Here is a 20,116-nt window from a genome sequence, read left to right as displayed (position 1 = left end):
TTATTTACTTGTTAAAATATACATCTTGGTGAATTGTATTTTTTCTGTAATAAATATACTCTCCTGTATATATATATAACTTTAATGATTATTTTTCTATTGCTTAATAAAAAATTACATTTTGGATATACCTATCATTTTATTGTTTTATATAATAAAAATTATTAATAAAAATAAGATTAGTAATTTTTTGTCTACCTTTTCATTGTTATTACATTCAATCTACGTAATTAAATATTTTTTAATAAATTGTTTATTATAAAAATAATAATTTTCATTGTAAAGTATATATAATATAGTGTTTTTTTGATGTAAATATAAGTACTATGTTTAAACTAATTTTAACTCTAATAATATTATTTTCCTATATTTTAAAACTACTCACCTAAATTCTGCTTACTACTCGACTCAACATAAATATCCAATACTTAATTAACATTAAAATAACTTATTTTACTATTCCCACTGCAGTGAGTATTTAATTGGGGTATTATACATCTAATTATAATTAATGTCCTCCCACCCCAGACATTACCTGTATATCCCCACTCCAGTCAGTATTTTATAGTGGTAGGTGCTGTACACTAAACTTAATTAATTTACTATTCCCACTCCAGTCAGTATTTAATTGGGCTAGGTGCTGGACACTAAACTTAATTAATTTCCTATTTCCACTCCAATCAGTATACAATTTGTGTAGGTGCTGGACACTAAACTTAATTAATTTACTATTCCCTCTCCAGTCAGTATTTTTCTTTTGCGTAGGTGCTGGACACTAAACCTAATTTCATTACTATCCCCACTCCAGTCAGTATTTAATTGGTGTAGGTGCTGGACACTAAACCTAATTGAATTACTATTCCTACTCCAGTCAGTATTTAATTGGGGTAGGTGCTGGACACTAAACTTAATTAATTTACTATTCCCACTCCAGTCTATATTTAATTGGAGTAGGTGCTGGACACTAAACCTAATTTAATTACTATTCCTACACCAGTCTATATTTAATTGGGGTAGGTGCTGGACACTAAACCTAATTAATATACTATTCCCACTCCAGTCAGTATTTTATAGTGGTAGGTGCTGGACACTAAACCTAATTTAATTACCATTCCCACTCCAGTCAGTATTTAATTAGGGTAGGTGCTGGAAACTAAACCTAATTTAGTTACTATTCCTACTCCAGTCAATATTTAGGGGTCTATTAGAATGTCGGGTGGATCGCCATCGCCCGCATGGCGGTGGCAATCTGCCCAACATTCTCCTCCGCCCGCATTCCATTTCCCCCGCCATATTAGTATGGCAGGGGGGACCCCGGCGGACGTAAAAACCGTCCGCCGGTTTTCTGCCAGTCACACAAGTGACCGGGCGGAAAAGGGGCCTGATATGGTGGCGGTGTCTGCTAGACACCGCCATCCATATTATGATGGCAGCTGGAAGCAGCCTTTAAAGGCATGCGGTTTCCTCAGCTGGGGGCCCGTTGCGGGCCCCCAGGATGTTAGGGGGGTGGGGGGGGCACATGGGGTACCTATGGTACACCCCTGCATTTGCATGGATGACGTGGCAGGCACCGCGCGGTGCCTGCCACGTTGTGCTTGCAAATGCGCACATACCTTTTTTGTATTGCGGGGGTGCTGCTGACAGCACTGTCCACCGCAATGCAAAAAATGCGGGATGCGCCCGCCAGTGTGGCGGGCGCATCCTAATTGCCCATGCGGGACCGCCACACCCTTAGCGGGCGGTCCAATTTCCCGGGGCGATGGCGGGCGGACAAAGTCCGTCCGCCATCATAATAGACCCCTTAATTGGGGTAGGTGCTGGACACTAAACTTAATTAATTTACCATTCCCACTCCAGTCACTTTTTATTTAGAACATGTTCACACTACTACATATATTTTCAAACATTATAATTACATTTTCAAATTTCTAATTTCTATTTTGTTATTAATTTAACATTAATTTTTGGGAATATCCCCCACACTTTTTAAAGTTCAAAACTTTATTTATACTTTACATATAAAATTGTTTTTAATCTTTAAAATTAAAATTTTATTTTTTCTCAAATCACCACCCTTATCCCCTTTATAACCAACATCCCACTCCTAAATTTTTTAAAATAATGTTTACTTTTTTTTAATGAAAATTTTACATTTTAACTATTAACACAAATTAAAATAAACTTTTTAAAAACACTCCCCACCCTTAGCTCTTATAAACCCGACATCCTAGTCCTAAATTTTTATTTGAAATTCGAAATTAATTTTTAAATTAATATTTACATTTTTAAAATTTATACAAATTAAATTAATATTTTTTAAAACACTCCCCATCCTTATCCCCTATAAACCCAACATCCTGCTCCTAATTTATTTTTGAAAATTCGAAATTACATTTTAAATTAATATTTAACTTTTTTTTAATTTATACAAATTAAAATAATATTTTTAAAACACTCCCCACCCTTATCCCCTATAAACCCAGTATCCTGCTCCTAAATTTTAATTGGAAATTCTAAATTAATTTATAAATTCATATTAAAAATATTAAAATGTATACAAATTAAATTAATATTTTTAAAACACTCCCCACCCTTATCCCCTATAAACCCAACATCCCGCACCTAAAACAATATAAAATAATTCTTTTATTTCATAACATTTAAAACAATTTACTACTTAACATTAACTCTAAAATAATTCAAAAAATATACAAAAACGATATTTTGACATCTCGATATTTTTACAATCGAGAATACTAACATCGATATTTACCAATACACTTCAAAACGATATTTACTACATCGATATACAGAACATCGATATTAAATACTGTTGATATAACAAACTCAACATTTCTGTACATCGAAATTAACAAATCGATATTTTGACTGTGCACTAGGTGGCACAGGACTCCTGGGCTCAGGGGATAGCGAGGAGCTGTCAAGCAGGAGCAGCATAACCCCACCAGTTCCCGAAACCAGGCGGCGCAGTGGGAGACAGGGCACAACACCTGAGGAGTCAAGGGAGAGCAGTCAGCACCCTGAGCGTGCAACAGCAGGCCGTTCCCGTAAAAAATTAACTGCCATCACTGAGGATGGCAAATGGGTGAAGCAACCCATTGCACCTGGACTTGTGTCTCGCCTGCACTGTGGCAATAACATGTGCAACATCTAGTGACATTCATGATGTGTCTGTCAGGCTGTGTGACTAAAAATATCCTGATGCTAAAGAATTGATTAAACACAGTCGTGCGCAAAAACATCTTTTGCTTTGTGTCATCATTTCTCACCTAGAAACAGTTCAGTGTGATCTCATCACTCTCTGTCTTCCGACAACTGCCCCAACTCCACCTGCTGGTCTGCAAGGCGGACCTGGGCCCTCATCCTCAGAAGCATCTGTATCAGTGAGTTCTACTGGAATGCCTTTTTTCGTAGCTATGTTGTGGAGCATTGCACAAGTAGCCACAATCTTGCAGCAGATCTCTGGGCTGTATTGTATTGCTCCTCCACTTTTATGCAGGCAGCGGAACCAGCTCTTCAGTATCCCAAATGTCCGCTCAATTACACAGCGTGTAGATTTGTGTGTGCGATTAAATCTCCTCTCCCTTGCATTGGCTGGATTGAGGTATGGTGTCAGGATGAAGTCCCGCACTGCATATGCACTGTCACCTACAAGATGGAAGACAAGAGGTAAATTAATGTCCTCCCATCCCAGATATTACCTGTATGTTAGAATGTTTGACATGCATTTACCTAGCAGGTAGCCCTCGCCAGCATTGAGACGTCTGTATATCCCACTATGTCTAAAGATAAATTAGTCGTGAGTACTGCCTGGGTATTTCGCCACAATATCGTTGATGATATATTTGGCATTGCAGATGACCTGCATGTTTAGTGAATGGTAAGATTTGCGATTCCTGAATACATATTCATTGTTTGATGGGGGTGAGAGGGCTACATGGGTTCCATCTATGCAGCCAATTACGTGGGGGAACTGTGCAATCTGGTAGATGTCCTGTTTTGTTTGCTGTAATGCTTGTTGTGTGCTGGGGAATTGTATGTGATGATGTAACCTCTGTACTTTGCATCCAGGAATGCATGGAAGAAGCGTGACAGGCAACTCTGGGAGACACCACCTACTGCTGCTATCACCCCTTGAAAACTCCCAGATGCCAGTAAGTGCAGTGAGCACAGGACCTGCACATGGGTTGGAATTGCTGGGGTCCTGCGTGTTGGGTGTTCCAGCAGGGGTTTCAGCTCCTCTATCAGGTCCATAATGGTGGCTGAGTCCAGCCTATACTTCGCATAGATCTCCTCGTCAGTCTGCTAGAACAGTGTGATGTGCACTCTGAAGATCCGTTTCTGTCGCCTCCTTCTCTGTGCCGCAGCCTGAATTTGCATCCTCCTGGCTATCACATACAGTGCTGCCATTGTGGAAGTCCTTGTTGCATTCTGGGCTTTTTTAAATAGGTTGCACCTAGTTACCACCTGCCTTGAGTTGGTGGTAAAATCCATGTGCAAAATTGCGAATCTCAAGGATTCGCAAGTTGCGATATTTTCATACACTGATTTGCGAATTCACATTTTGCAATTTCTCTATTTAAGATTATCACAGGATGCGTATCGCAGTTTGCGATTTCGCAGTGAAAATTCGCAGATTTCGGGCCTCGCAGAATAGGTATTCGCAAAATTTGCTAATACCTATTTTGCGATGCAAACCTATGTCATACATAGGACTAGTCTATATTGTTGTCGCAAACACTGTTTTTTTGCGAGTCGCAGTGTTTGCGAACGCAATATAGCTTGATACATATGCCCCTTAGAGACAGGGGTTATATGCCCAAGGTCTTAAGTACAGCCTGCCAGAAAACCGGAACCCCTCACCATGGACCAGTTACTTTATCCATATACAAGGGAGAACCGCAAGTATGAGAGTATACAACTCATCAATTCGTATAACTCTCTCTCCTATCAAGCCAGGAATCTAATGTGTAAACATTGGACTATCCTGAAAAATTATAGTGTATTTGACCCCGAATTGCCTTCAACACCTTCCATCACTTATAGAATAAACAGGCCATTGGGGGATAAACTGGCACATAGCTACTGCACTAGAGCCCAAAAGGTGGATACCTGGCTGACTAAACCTAAAGGATTTTACAAAGGCGGGCAGTGTAAAGCCTATAGATTCATCTCTAACAATGCAGGGTATATTACATCTGGTGGACACAAGAGAAAGATAGGTCGTTTTTACAACTGTGGCTCAGACCACTGTATATACATCTTGGTATGTCCCTGTCCACTTATGTATGTGGACAGTACTATCTTTCCACTACGAAGACGCATATTGGAACATCAACGTGCGATCAGGAAATCTGATTTCACATACCCTGTGGCTAGACACTTCCACGATCAACGTAACAGTGATTGTGGCCTAGCTGACGTTTTTTTCAATAGAAAGAATTGCAAGCAACTTCAGAGGTGGCAATAGGGCGAGACAATTAAGACGCTTGGAGTCCAGGTACATTCTGGACCTTCACACAAAATCCCCAGAAGGGTTGAATAAGGATGAGGAAATGGAGGTACACGTGGGCTAACTAGACCATGTGGTACACTCTTTCCTGTCCTAATATGCTTCTTAAGGTGTAGATGGCTCTGTTTATGTAATATATATATTTTAAAATGTTGCAAAGAGTAGCCTGTATCATAATATCATTCATGAACCACTGGGTTACAGGCTCATATTGCCACCATGTTGTGAATACTGGCAATGCATGTTGGTATGACTCTAGATTTACATTTTAGGGTTCAGAGGCACGAATGGGAGTTGCAATGGTTCTCCTGCAGTAGAAAGTGGGCACTGACCCGGTACGTACTTTTGCCAATGAAAATGTACTGCCTGCAGCCTCGTCGGCTGAGTTGTGATTGAAAACATATTTTCTCTAAAAAAGTTTATATCATATAATATTGTTTGCAGAATGTTGATTGTATTGTCTAGGATGCAAACAATTTAAAAAGAATGCTGTCGATTTGAGCATTTCTGATTGAATATTATCATGTTTTGTTCCAGATTAATCAATTAATCAGAAATGTTTTGTGTTGATTGTGATTTGATATATTTTGATTGCACCTTTGAAAATGTGCCTGTTGACATTTTTAGATGTATTTGTAAATAATTTAATTTTCATGCAATGAACTGTCCGGCCCTTTGTTATACAGAAACACAGGATAACCGAATATGTCTTCCTTGTCCATGAAAACTTGTGTATGTGAATGTTTGTGAGGTGGTGGGGCTTATTCACTTGAGATAGGCTTGTTTAGTTGAAAAGCGTCAATGAGGTTGAAACCCGCTGAATAAAGAGAAAATCTCCACACGCTGCCTGGAGTGCCCGCTGTTTTCCGGCATGCCGATTGGTTCTGTAAATATATATACGTATATATAAATATATCTAAAATTAGCACCTTGGATCACTGTGGCTTGTTTCTACCTGGGCTTTTGATGCTAATTACTTTCTTGCAATTTTTTTCTACAATTTAATTTGTGCTGAAACTAGCAGAGATTTCTGACCAGTAAAACCTATTCACAAAATCCCTAGTTATGTGACAGGGAAGCCCATAACTGTTGTTTTTAATCTGCCATTTGTCTTTAGACCCTAATTTTATTGGTGTGACATGACCACACAGCAAAAAAGCTGCAGGTAGTAGTGGTAGTAGTTTATTCGATCAATAGTGATCACTCACATATTAAACAGTTCACATTGTACATTTAAAACATTTACAAAACTGTAATTTTACATCTTAAAATGTCATGATTCTAAACATCATTAGGCAGTAAAATATGTAATATTTGTCTGATTAAAATTCATTAAGAATTAATAAAAAAATGATGATTTAGATTCCTCCAAGGGAAGCACTAAGTAAATTTGGGCACATCAGTATTTGCAATATACCCCTGATTTAGAGGTTGACTCATACCTCTGTACATTGTTCGTGCATAGGACCAAGTAGATGACTCACGTCTTAGACCTAAGCCACCAAGCATACAACAAATATCCAGATAGTGCAAACACGAGCTGCTTAGTTGTGTCAGATCTAAACACACGTAATGCATCTGCAGATTGAGTAAATGACAGCAATCGACAAGCAGGAATGATCCATCTTTTTCTAATGTGATCATTGTGGCGGCAAGTAAACATGAAATGTTCTATGGTTTCAGAACTTAACCCACAAACCGGGCACTGTGGGGTTACAATAGCATTTCATTTGCCCAGCTGCTTTTCAATGTGTTCAGGTAAAGGGCCCCAGTTATAAATTGTATATAAAAGCTGCAGGTGTAAAGTGAGGAGAAAATGTAAAATTTCAGATTTACTCTTTTAAAGTTTTTTACATCGAAAAGTGTTTTTAGTGGAGTTCTTCCTTTAACCTACTCTGCTTCAAATATTTGATGCCATTTAGTTTTAGCACCAAGAGACTCATCGTGAACGGAAGTTTGCACTGTAAAAAATGTACCTTCCTTCAGTATGAGCATTACTTGCACCAGGGTCGACCAGGTGTAAATTTAAAAGGTCATGAAAGTGTTGAAAAGGCAAAACAAATGTACCTGAATGCACATAAAGTTATAATTTTGTGGGTGTTCGTGTCATTTTCAGCGAACCACGGCTTTCTAGGTGTCACTTTTGCAGAATACTACACACGCCTTGCAGAATGTGTGAAATTGTAAGTGCTATGGGAACGTCAGCAGACCCTCATTTGTCAATGAGGATTTGGCATACATCTTCTTGCGGTTGTCAGTTCGACTCGAAAGGATAGTTAAGACATATTTAAAGCTAAAATACTTGGCATGTTGATTTTTAGATGGTGTGTGGCATCTCTCGTCTAGCAAGTGAATTGAAAAAAGTGCAACTGGCACATCCCTCCTCTGAGGAGGGATGTGATATTTGCAGTGTATCAAAAAAAGGTGTTCTGGAAAATAACTCCGCATTTCTTTATTGTAGATTTCCTACATAACCCCTTCTCTTACTGTGCTGAAACCGGATATGCATAATGCACAACTTCTGCATGACGTGACCGCTGTAGGGGAGCAGGTAGTTCGATTAGAAGTTCATGACATTGAAGATTCTGATGGGGGCAGCGACTTTGAAGACATCATTTTAGCGGATGAAACATGTTTTCTTACTGATGTGAAGAAAAAAAACTGGAATACAAATATGTCCGAAAATTGCAGCAGGAGACAAAACAAATATGCATTGAACTTTCTAAATTTCATGAGTACCGGTCATGGGGGTGACACCTTAAAAAGGTCATTGATCAACAAGGCTGTAATGGGTGCGAGATGTGGAATCCATAATCAGCCGCACGGCTTTTGCAAAAATCTTGTCCGGACGTCCATCTTGGCTGGAAGGAATTTACAAAATAACCTAGCGCAAACATCGACCCGTGACCTTTCGGAAAGACGTTCAATCGTAAGTCATCCTTCTTAAATTGACTATGAGATAGACGACAAACTTAATTTTAAGAAAGCTGATGTATGCTCGTAATTCCTACAGCTGTGTATGTTACAGTTGGATGCAACTTTCAGAAAATCATTATACGTATAGTATCCCTAATGTTGCTAAACAATTTAGAAAGGTGGACAAAAACAGCATAGCTCAGAAAAATATTGGTGTGCTCTTTAATCAATCAATGTGAAACTTTTGTCTCGGTATAACCACTGATTTGACACCATCACATTGCCTCTTGGTAGGGAATTATGTCTTAGGACCTCATTTACAGTTTGGCGGATGTGGCTAGTACCCTGTTCTCCGAACCGACAGTCTGCTCTGGCTAAGTCAGTGAACCATAATTTTTCTGCAGTGCCCCTGCTTGCTCTGCTGGAGGAATCCTTACACTGACGAACTTAGGGCCACATGTATCAAACAATTTTGCATTCGCAATCAGTGTGAATTGGTCATTTCGCCCGTTTGCAAATGCAAAATGGCTTTCAAGATGTATGAAAGGCTTTGTAGTCACAATTTTAGGTAATCGCAAAAACGTCGATTACCTCAAATTGCAACAACAAATAGGAAATCACAATCAAATTCCGTTAGCACATATTTCAAGCATTTTCTAAATGCAAACTGTGCATTTTGGAAATGCTATTTCTATCGACTCCTGGTCGATGGTAACCATGTGCAAATTTAAAAAATTTAAAAATAAATTCATTTTTCAAAGGGCATGTGTGCACTTTGCATGTGCACATTTTATTTTGAGGGTGCATCAGGGGGGCCTTAGGCCCCGAGGCACCCTTGGTATTGCATTACCTAAATTGCGATTACCGATTAGGTCATCACAAATTAGCCAATGCAAAACCATTCTCACCTATAGGCCTTTAGACAGTAGCGGCTTGTAGTGGGAGTGTTGCGGGTGGTGGGGCGGGGGACGGGCAGCATGGGGGGTAGTAAACTCTGGCATACAGCCGACCGGAGGGAAGTACACAAATGAATAAAACTAATTACATTGCGCATGCTGCAACGCAAATGTCGTTGCAGCGCGCGCAATGTCATTTGTTTTATTTATTTATTTATGTACTTACCTCTGGTCGACCGCATGCTGGAGTTTACTATCCCCCCACCCTGATGATACATAGGCCCAAAGGAACGAATGGAGTAGTATTACCTAATAGCGAATACTTCATTGCGATTGTGAATCTTTAAGAATCGCTATTAGGTAATCGCTATTTTATTTTCTTACATACCATTTTGCATTCCTTAAATAGCGATTACTTAAAATTTGCAATTTAAGGAATGCCCAAATGGATTTTTGATAATTGTGGCCCGTAGTAACGTTGGTGTAGGTAACTTTTTTCCTTTTGGGACCTCCAGGAAAAGCCCGATGGTGACAGACTTTGGGAGAAACTTTCAAGGACTCAGTATCATTATTGTTTTGCCCGCCTTGGGAGTCGTTTCTTGTAAAAACAAATAAATTGCTAAGCAGCCACAATGTATGTTTTCTAATGGTAACTATCCACACACACACTGATTTCTTTAATCCACTCTCAACAATACCTCATATAGTGTTTGATTTGATTTGATTTGATTTGATATTTATAAAGCGCAGCATTCACCCAAAGGCATCAAGGCTCTAGAGACAAGCCGTACATACCCTGGAAAGTAGAAAAAGAGAGAGAACTCCAGCTCACCGCTAGACTGTGAACAACCAGGTTTTGAGGGCTTTTCTGAAGGGGAACAGAAGGGGGATAGATCTGAGAGCAAGGGGTATGGAATTCCAGAGTTTGCTTGCTGCCACCGAGAATGCCCTGTCCCCACACTTCTTCTTGGTTCTTGGTACCGATAGTTTCATTTGGAGCGAAGAACGTAATGGTCTGCTGGGAGAGTGCCAATTGAACATAGTCTGCAGCCTTGAAGGGTAGGGAGCATACAATGGTTTATGAACCATACAGAGAGATTTAAAACAAATGCGTTGTTCAATGGGAAGCCAGTGTGCTGCTTTATGAACAGGATCTTATGTTTGACGTACTTCTGCCCATGCAATAATTTCTGTGCCGGCCCCCATTGCACCAAATTTACGGAGCAAGCAACCATAACTGTTTTGGAAGAGGTACTCGGGAAATTCCGCCCCACCCTACAATAACATTTTATAAAAATTAAGCCAAGTACTGCATTTTATGGCACAAATTTAGAATATATTGGATACAAATCCAGAGGTGTTACATGGAGTTGTAAAGGCTCTTATCAACAATATGAATTTTCCACATGAGAGCACTATTTTTTAATCAATGAGGCACTCCACCTACAAATTTCACTAGGCTAAAAACCTAGCTCTGATTGCTCATAACTGCCCATAACACATGTTCTGTTTTATTCCCCCCAGGAAGCTCATAAAACAGGGCACATGATTTCCACTACACCACGTTTTATTTAGCGATCATATACCCATGTCAACGCAGAGTAACTAAGGTGCAAGAAAGAATATATTTTTGTACGATTCCTCCAGTTGTTCAAACTGGCATCTGCTAACATTATGATATGCGCTGTGACATTCCGTGTCACAGCACAAGTACTATGTCCGTATAAATTTAAAGTAAAATGAATGGGCTTCTATAGGACTTTTCAGCTAGGCCCGGGTAAGCTGGTACTGGAAATGCACCACTAGAATGGAATTAAATGTCACATGTGGGCTGTGTTTATATTTACACCCTCCACATGTAGGACTATAAAAGACGGTTCAAGCAATGCTATTGTGTCTTGGCTGCCTGCAGTTTAAAACACTGCAGTAACATTTACCCAAAACAAGTGTTCTGCCATTTAGAACCACCTTTTAAAAAGAAGAAAATTGAAGTCATCTCTATGTGTACCTCATAAACCTATTATGTTGGGTGCTTAAAATACACAAGTGGGACATGCTAAGTAGTAAAGACAAGCATGTAATTTGAAAGTAAATCTATCAAATGTGGTTTGTCACCGTAGAGGTCGAAGAGGCCTGTTTGGGAAAACTCTATTTTCCCAGTTTAAGCAAGGGAACTGCTAGCCACTTGTATATAAGTTCTTTTTGTTGGTTCATCAAAAGAAATCTAGTTCAGTTGCGAAAATAGATTTGTGGTATCTGTAGTGGAAGGGTAACTTTTACAAATCACACTTTGTACTGCATGCAAGCCTATCAGTGATGAAACCACTTCTGCTGAATACCCCTTCTGTCAAGTGGCATTAAGTAGCATCCCAAATAGGTGTGAAAATGTGTGCATTCAGGAAAGTATATCAGCTTCTACAGACAGAACGATTTTTGTGGGTAGTCAATTAGCTGGGATAGTCTATTAGCAAAGGAGCAAGAGCAGATGGCATTACAAAGGACTTGAGCAGAGGTATGCCTTTTGACACTGAGATGCCTTAAGGAAGATCAAGTGGCATAAGCCTTTTCATCTAGAGAATGCTCACAGACAATTATTTCTGCCTACCGAAGGAGGAAAAACTGTTTCATAGGCCTAGATCAGGGAGAGGACTTGAGCTTCTGAGGCAAGAGTCTGACCTCTGCCATTTTGGATAGAGGACTCTGGAAAGGTTTACAGTCAAGAGTGATGAAGTATAGGTATGATGTGTGGTGGTAATTCTGCATTGATTGGGTCTGTGGAAGTCACTGGTCAGTGGCTAGCCCACTTGATAAAAATATCACCCTACTAGCAGCTCAACAGAAGATTCCTAGATCAATCAATCAATCAGAATTTCATAGCGCAGCACTGTCACCCCTAGATCTATATGGACGCTGTGGGTGCAAAGTCTCAGTTGAAGACCCAGGTCTTGAGCTTCTTCCTGAAGTCCGCCAGGGAGGGTGCTGTTCGAAGATGGAGGTTTTGGTCGTTCCAGGTCTTGGCAGCGATGTAGGATAAGGTGTGGCCCCCGCTGCGACTAGGATGCGGAGGGGTGTGCTCAAGGGCCCGTGAGGGGGAGCAAAGGTGAACTGTGGGTAGGTGGATGTTCAGTCGTTGGTTGATGTAGGCCAGTCCTTGATCATGCATAGCTTTGTAGGCATCTATAATTATCTTGGACTGGCATCTCTTCTGGATTGGGATTGAGTAGATATACCGGCGTAAAGAGCGTTCCCGTAGTCGAGGCAGCTGGTGACAAGGGCCTGATTGACGGACAGTCTTTCTGGGGTTAACAGGGATCCATCTAAAGATTCTGCGGTGTGTGCGAAGGGTGTGGAAGCAGAAGGAGGTAACTTTGTTGACTTGTCGTTTCATGGACATTTCGCTGTTAAGGATGATACCTAGGTTACGTGCATGGTTTGTAGGTGTCGGTGTTTGTACTTGTTCTGCTGGCCACTAGCTGTGGTCCTTTTAGTTGTGTTCTTATGGAAAATCACTACTTCTGTCTTTTCGGAGTTGAATTCAACGCAGTTGTCTCTCATCCAGTCTTCTACGTTGATCATGGCATTACAGAAGTTGATTCTGAGGGTGGGGGGTCTTCAGTGAGCAAGAGGATGAGTTGAGTGTCATCTGTGTAGGGCATTATGTTGAGCATGTGGGCTCTGACGATGTTTGCAAGGGGGGTCAAGTAGGTGTTAAACAAGGCAGGGCTAAGGAATGAACCTTGGGGTACATAAGATGTGCTTAGGTTAAGAGATGAAAGGAGGCAGCCCGATGCTCTGTGTTCGTCCTGTGAGGAAAGAGGCAATCCACTTGAGGGTGTTTTGCTGAATGCCGAAGTTGTAGAGTCTGTTGATGAGGGTCTGGTGGCTAAAGGTGTCAAAGGAAGCACAGAGGTCGAGGAGGATCAAGGCCACAGTCTCTCCATGGTCGAGGAGGATTCTGATGTCATCTGTGACAATGTTTGGGTTGGTCTCAGTGCTGTGGTTGGCACAGAATCCTGATTGGGAGACGTCAAGTAGGTGGTTTTGTTCCAGGTATACAGTAGCTGTTAGTTTGATGGTCTTCTCAAGCCCTTTGGCCGGATAGAGGAGCAGGGAGATCAGTCAATAATTTGTGAGTTTGCGGAAGTCGGCGGGGGGCTTCATTAGGAGCGGTCTGACCTCTGCATGTTTCCATCTGTCCAGGAAGGCTGCTGTGATGATGGAGGTGTTGATGATGCTTGTGAGTTCCGTGCTGATAGGGTCGGTTCTGAGGTTGCAAAGACGATGGGGGCAGGGGTTAGTGAGTGCCCCAGAGTGAATGGATGATATGATGGCCATGGTGGTCTGAGTGGTGAGCGGAGACCAAGTGGTGATCATTTGGCTGGTATGTGCTGGTTCGTCAAAGCTGTTGAGGTTGAGAGTGGTGGGTTGGGGGTCAAAGTGTTTGTAGATGTTGGCAATCTTGCTTTGGAAGTAGTCCTAGAGGGTGTCGCAGAGTTATTGAGATGGATGGATTGTGTTCTCTGTGGCAGCTGGGTTGGGGAATTCCTTGACTATTTTGTACAGTTCTTTCATGTGGTTGGCCACTGTATTGATGTGAGCTGTGATGGTTGTTCTCTTGGCTTTCTTGATGCACCAGTGGTAGTTGCTGATGGCTGCTTTGTGAGTGGCTCTGTCGATGGGGTTCTTTGTGGCATGCCACTGTTTCTCAAGTCGGTAACAGTTGTGTTTGGTGGTTCTGATCTCTGGGGTGTACCAGCTGGCTTGTTTTGAGGATTTGTGGTTTATTTCTGGTATCATCGGGACAATTCTGTCAGCACATTTGGTGATCCATGCGGAGAAGTTCTGGCGGCCTGGTCAAGGTCTGATGAAGCTTCAGGTTTGGTAGCGCTGAGGGCCTGTGTCCACTGTGTCTCTGTTACCTTGCCCCAGCTACAGTGGGAGGATCTGTGATGCTTGGGGATGGTGTGATGAGCGTCGGAGATGCTGAAGTGAACGATTGCGTGGTCAGTCCAAGTGAGTTCTGTGAAACTGCTGAATTTGATTCTGTTCTGCTGGAGGTGAAAATGGAGTTGAGTGTGTGTCCAGCTTTGTTTGTGTGTTTGGTAACCAGTTGGGTGAGGGAAATGTTGTTCAGGTTCTCCAGGAGTGTAGTGAAGTTCCCATAGTTGGGGTTGTCAACGTGGTAATTGAGGTAGTTGAGAAGGACGTAGTGGTATGAGTCAAGGCTAGAGGAGAAATGAGGTTGGATATGGCTTCGCAGAAAGACAGCCGGGGTCCTGGGGGTCTGTTTACAAGGGTGCCTATTATCGTGGTCTTGGCGTAGGTCTGTAGTTGGAAGTTGAAGTGTTCCATTAGGGGTGTTAGGTCGTTGTTGATGGCGATGTATCTGATGGTTTTCTTGAAGTTGATGGCGATGCACCAGCCGTGTTTGTTGGTGCGGTCTCAGTGTATCATCTTGTAGCGATTGGATGTTGCAGTGGCGATGCCGGGGTTCAAAGTGGGGTTGAGCCATGGTTCAGTGATGGAGGCAACATCAAGGGAGATGGTGGTGATGGTGTCCCAGATTTCAGTGCCGTACTTGCAAAGGGAACGAGCGTTTGAGCAGGATACATTGGAGCGGTTCTGGGTTGTTAGGTCCTTTGGTTGATCATGGAGAGGAAGTGCTGCAGAAGTTGTTTCGGTGCCTGGGGTCCAGGGCCTGAGAGCTCCTTGGTTGTGTAGCGCTGGGTGGCAAGAGGGCCAGGGGACCCGACGCTGGGAAAGGATGGGCGCAGACGGGCTTGCCTTTAGCACACTGGTGATGCGCCCGATGGGCAGCCACGATGCAGCCTCCATGAAGTAGGTCCTGGGGGGAGAGTGGGGTGCTGGGAGGATGGGAATAGCAGGAGGAGGAAAACAAAAGAAAGGGGGATGAAACAAGCAGAAAAAGGCCAAATAGAGGGCAGAAAACAATCAGAAAAGGCAAAACAGAGCATAAGAGGGCAAAACAGAAGGCAGAAAAACGAGCAGGAAAGGAAAAATCAGAGAGCAGAAAAGGCAAAACATAAAGAAGAAAAACAAGCAGAATGGCAAACCAGAGGGCAAAAAAAGGCAAAATACAGCAGGAAACGAGCAGAGGAGGCACAAACAGAGGGTGGCAGGTAGACAGGCAGCAGAGGATAACTGACTGTGGGCAAGCTGGACAGGCAAAGTGTTGTAGCAGGAGATGGCAGGAGTACCTGCTCGATCCAGAAGAAAACAAAAGAAGATAGACAAAATCTGCCTGGTTTGCCAGTTAAAAATCTTTTTTTTTTTTTTTAAATTTTATTTATGATTTTATTTGAACAGGGTATAACAAGGCAATGGTATATCAGTCAGTGCAAGTTATCCTATACATATATAATCCACCTCTTCGTCTGTATACAGTGTCAGTATGCATATCCAGACAAACCAAGAGTCGTAGGTGACGGGATCGTACTAGTAGCACCATAAAATATCCAGATCTTACATGTTCGGCAGTCCATAAGATCACATAGTAGGAGAAGGCTGTCTATCACATTCGAGTACAGTGCTATTCATTGGGCAGATGTGTCCGTAGAGTCCTGGGCTAGTAGATAGCCCTGCAATGGCTCCCATATATCTTTAGGCTTAGAGGCAGGAGGCAAAAGTTCAGCATACCTGGTGCTTTGCTCTTGACAGTACACCAAATCTGCAAGCCAATCCTTAAACTTCGGTGCTCAACCCCTTCCCCACCTACATGCCACCCTTGTCTTAGCCAACAGAAGGGACAACGCTATGAATTTCCTACATTTGGCAGGCAACTGTTTTGTATATCCTAATAATGCAATAAGCGGATCTTTAGCCACATTAATATCAACCATCTTCTCTAGGGCTGTGAACACCTGCTCGCAATATTCCTGTATCTTCTCACATTCCCAGGCTAGGTGCAGAAATCCCGCCTCTGGCTGCTTACACCTTTCGCAGCGGTCATTATCTGCCAGCTGAATCCTGAGCTTTTTCGCTGGTGTGTAATACAGTCTATGTAGATATTTATAATGTAACACTCGCAGCCTACTGCTGGCCGAGATCTGCGCTGTTTGAAGACAGCAGTAGCGCCACTGTTCGTCCATAATGTCCTGCCCCATGTCCTCTCCCCAATTCTGCCGAGCTGAGCCAACAGCTCGTCCTTCATGTTCATGTATCGCGCGGTATAGGTTAGATACTAGATGCTTCCCGTCTTTGGACCCCAACATCAGATGTAGGGGCCCCAAACATTCTGGCTCTCGCGGAAAATCAGGGAGGAGCGACCTCATTGCTTGTCGTAGGCGCACGTACAGAAACACATCTAGTGGTGTGTAATGCATTCCCTGCATGAAGTGGTCTAGTGTGCGCAATTGTCCCGCGTGAAAGAGATCTCCCCACGTGCTGACTCGAGCTCTTGTACAGAGATCGAGGAACCCCTTTTCCTGCAATAAAGAGAGACTGAGATGATAAGTTAGGGGTAACCTAGAGGAATATAGAAAGGGGATATTCAGGTGCTTTGCTATATGGCACCATGCGTCTACCGTGCCAGTTATTGTAGTAGCCTGCTCTGTCCGAGCGCGCGCCGAGCAATGTATAAGCCCGTTAAGCGGTATCGGTTCTGCGAGCCAATCCTCCACTGCCACCTGTGGCATATACCGGGGGGAATAGACCCAATAATATGCATACTGCGCCTGGGCACTCAAAAAATACACCTCAAAATCAGGAATATTGAGCCCTCCTTGGTCGTACGGCCTAGTCAGTATTGCCCACCGCAATCACGATTGCTTACCACCCCAGAGCAGCCTAGTAAGTTCAGAGCGTTATCGATGAAAGAAATGTTTCCCAGGGTAGTAGGGTATATTAAGAAATAAATAAATAAATTGTGTAAGCACTATCATTTTTATGACAGATGCCCATCCCGCCATCGAAAGGGGCAGGGAAATCCAGCGCGTCACATTTATACTTAAGCGTTCCATAGCTGTGCCATAATTAACCCGTATAGTCTCCTCCCTGTCCCGAGTTATCTGAACCCTCAAATACTTTAACTCGGCGTGGCACCACTCCAGCGGAAAATCGAGCGGGAACGGGGTGACTGCTTCCGTAAGTGGGAACACCTGGGATGTCCCCCAATTAATCAGCCGGCCAAATCGTATGAATTCCCGTAATAAGGGATTTATGTTGTCCTGGGGATCTCTGACATAAAGCGTGATGTCATCCGCATACAGTGATATCAGTAACTGTCTGAGGCAGCATCGGAATGCCTTATCCCGATGAACTTGCCGCAACTGGGAGGCCAGGGGTTCCACCGCGATGGCAAATAATAGCGGGGACAGCGGACATCCCTGCCGAGTCCCCCTAGTTCTTAGGAGTTGCTGAGACAAATACCCGTTAATCAAGATTTTAGCCGAGGGACGGTGATATAACAACTGTAGCCACGATATATATAGATGTGGGAAACCCATCCTCCGCAATATCCCGAATAAATAGTCCCATTCCACCGAGTCAAACGCCTTGGTGGCATCCAGGAACACCGCGCCACTGTCTGAATCAGTGAGAACAGGGTCCGCAGATTATGAGATGTCGCTCTTCCCGGCACAAACCCGGACTGGTCTGGGAGTATTAGTTTATCCATAAGAAGGGACAGACGATTTGCCAGTACTTTAGCCAATATCTTAGTGTCACAATTCATCAGCGACAGTGGCCTATACGAGTCACACAACTCCGGGGGCTTCCCTGGTTTCAACAATGAGGTGACTACAGCCTCCCTCATTGAAAGAGGCAGCATCCCCACCTCCAGGGATTCTACATATACCTCCTTGAGCACTGGTGCCATGATATCTATGCAACTTTTGTAAAATTCCGCGGGTAGCCCATCCGACCCCGGCGCCTTACCATTTTGTAACTGCATTATTGCTTCCCTTATTTCATCCAATTCGAACGGAAGACATAGAAACTCCTGTTGTGTATCACTAAGCCACCCTAGTGCCACGTCCCCTAGAAAGTCGTCCAGCTCAAGCAGCCCCTGTCTCTGCGAAGTGTATAGTTCCTTATAATGGTTACAAAACGTGTCTAAAATATCCATTGAATCCCGTTTTAGCGGCTCCCCTGGCACCTCTATTTCCAAGATATGTGAGGCAAAGCGGGGACGTCGGGTTATATCCGCCAATGTCCTCCCTGGTCTTTCACCTTCTCCATATCTGCGAGCTACCCAGTGGCGCCCTCTGTGTTTCACTTCTCACTGCGCCGCTTCCTCATATTCCATTAGTTTCTCACGGAAAACTGTATGTATTTGTCCAGCCTCCCCGCCCTCCATTTGTCGTTCTAGCCCCTTCAGTTCCTGTTCTAACTTTCATAGTGTTCTCTGCAAGTCTCTTAATACACCAAAGCTTTTAGAAAGACAGATGCAACGTATGGTCACTTTGAACGCTTCCCATATTACCTCTACACTATCGACCAAACCTTTGTTTCACCTGAAGAAATCATGTATCTCCTCCCCCAGTTCGACCTGAAATACTGCATCCAATAGAGCCGTGAGCTGTAACCTCCAGCTTGGTCTAGGAGTGTCATAGCCCGGCATGGACAGCGTCACCTCCACCGGACAATGATCAGAAAAGGTTCTAGGTAAGTGTGTCACACTTCGTATGCTCAACCCTAGCCCTCTTGAAAGCAGACAGTAATCAATCCTTACCCAGGTCCCCTTATACGAGGCGAAATGGGTACCCTCCCTCCCCTGTGGGTGCAGGTGTCGCCAGCTGTCAATTAGTCCGCCTTCCCCGATAATGCCCTGCAGTGCTTCCTGCGCCCTATTGTAGTGGTGTGGCGCCGAGTGTGATCTGTTCAGAGGGGGCTGAAGCACAGCGTTAAAGTCCCCTCCCCATATTATGTGTGTGGACCCGATGGTCAATATTCTGCCCCACAATCCAGTAAAGAATAATGGGCTATCTGTGTAGGGGCCATAGCAGTTTACAAATGTGATAGAATCTTTTCCCAACCTCCTCCATACAATGATGTAGCGACCCTGCGAATCTTCCACCACTCCCATCTGTTCAAAGCGAACCTGTTTCTTGAAGAGTATAGCTACTCCCCGAGCATAGGACGAGTAGGACGAGAATAAACGATGTCCTGCCTATTTGCTCGCAAATCGGCTGCCAACCCGTGGATCTATGTGAGTTTCCTGTAGCATCACCACGTTAATTTTTTGCCGATCTAAATATACCAGCACCTGCCTCTGTTTCCGTGCATCTCCTAGCCCTCTAATATTCCATGTCAGCACTCTCAATGTGCCATTATCCCCCTGAATCCCCACCATCCATCAATTGCAACCAGATCGTGATTTGTAAAGAAACTGTTCCAGAACAAGGGTGACTTTGGTAATCTCTTTGATGCACATGCCCGCCCACTTCCATTTTGCAACCCCAACTTGAAACATCCTCCCCGCTCCCTTCCCCTCCCACTGAAGCATCCCAAACATGCCAGACGTATACATTCCCTCACAAGTTCCCCGACACCATCCAGCTACGCCCTCCGGTCTCTCGAGTGCCTGGACAGTCTTCAAGGAGGCTGTCTGTGTCCGTGTCCCATAAACATAACTTGTCAGCTCGCAAATAGCTCTTACCACCTGCGTGAATGTCATGGACCCCGCAACTTGGCCCCGTGAGGAGCCTGAGTGAGGAGCCGTAGCCCCCCTCAGGACCGCTGCCCTGCCAGTCTCCGAGCTCCCGCTACCATCAGTCCTCATTTGGGGAGGGAGACTGTCCCGACTCCTCCT

General features: G+C 43.3%; 1 protein-coding gene across 1 annotated transcript in view; it reads left to right on the top strand.

The window, feature by feature from the left end:
- Positions 1–20,116, top strand: part of LOC146832789 (fibrous sheath-interacting protein 2-like) — a 538,629-nt gene that overhangs the window by 360,318 nt on the left and 158,195 nt on the right. Inside the window, exon 3 of the mRNA XM_085603979.1 lies at positions 7,995–8,462. Coding sequence (XP_085460105.1) covers positions 7,995–8,462 — 468 coding nt within the window. The remainder of the gene's footprint in view (positions 1–7,994; positions 8,463–20,116) is intronic.

This window comes from Triturus cristatus, chromosome 5_1 (assembly GCF_964204655.1).
Source record: "Triturus cristatus chromosome 5_1, aTriCri1.1, whole genome shotgun sequence".
NCBI classification, from domain to species: domain Eukaryota; kingdom Metazoa; phylum Chordata; class Amphibia; order Caudata; family Salamandridae; genus Triturus; species Triturus cristatus.
This window is presented reverse-complemented; position numbering and strand designations above follow the sequence as displayed.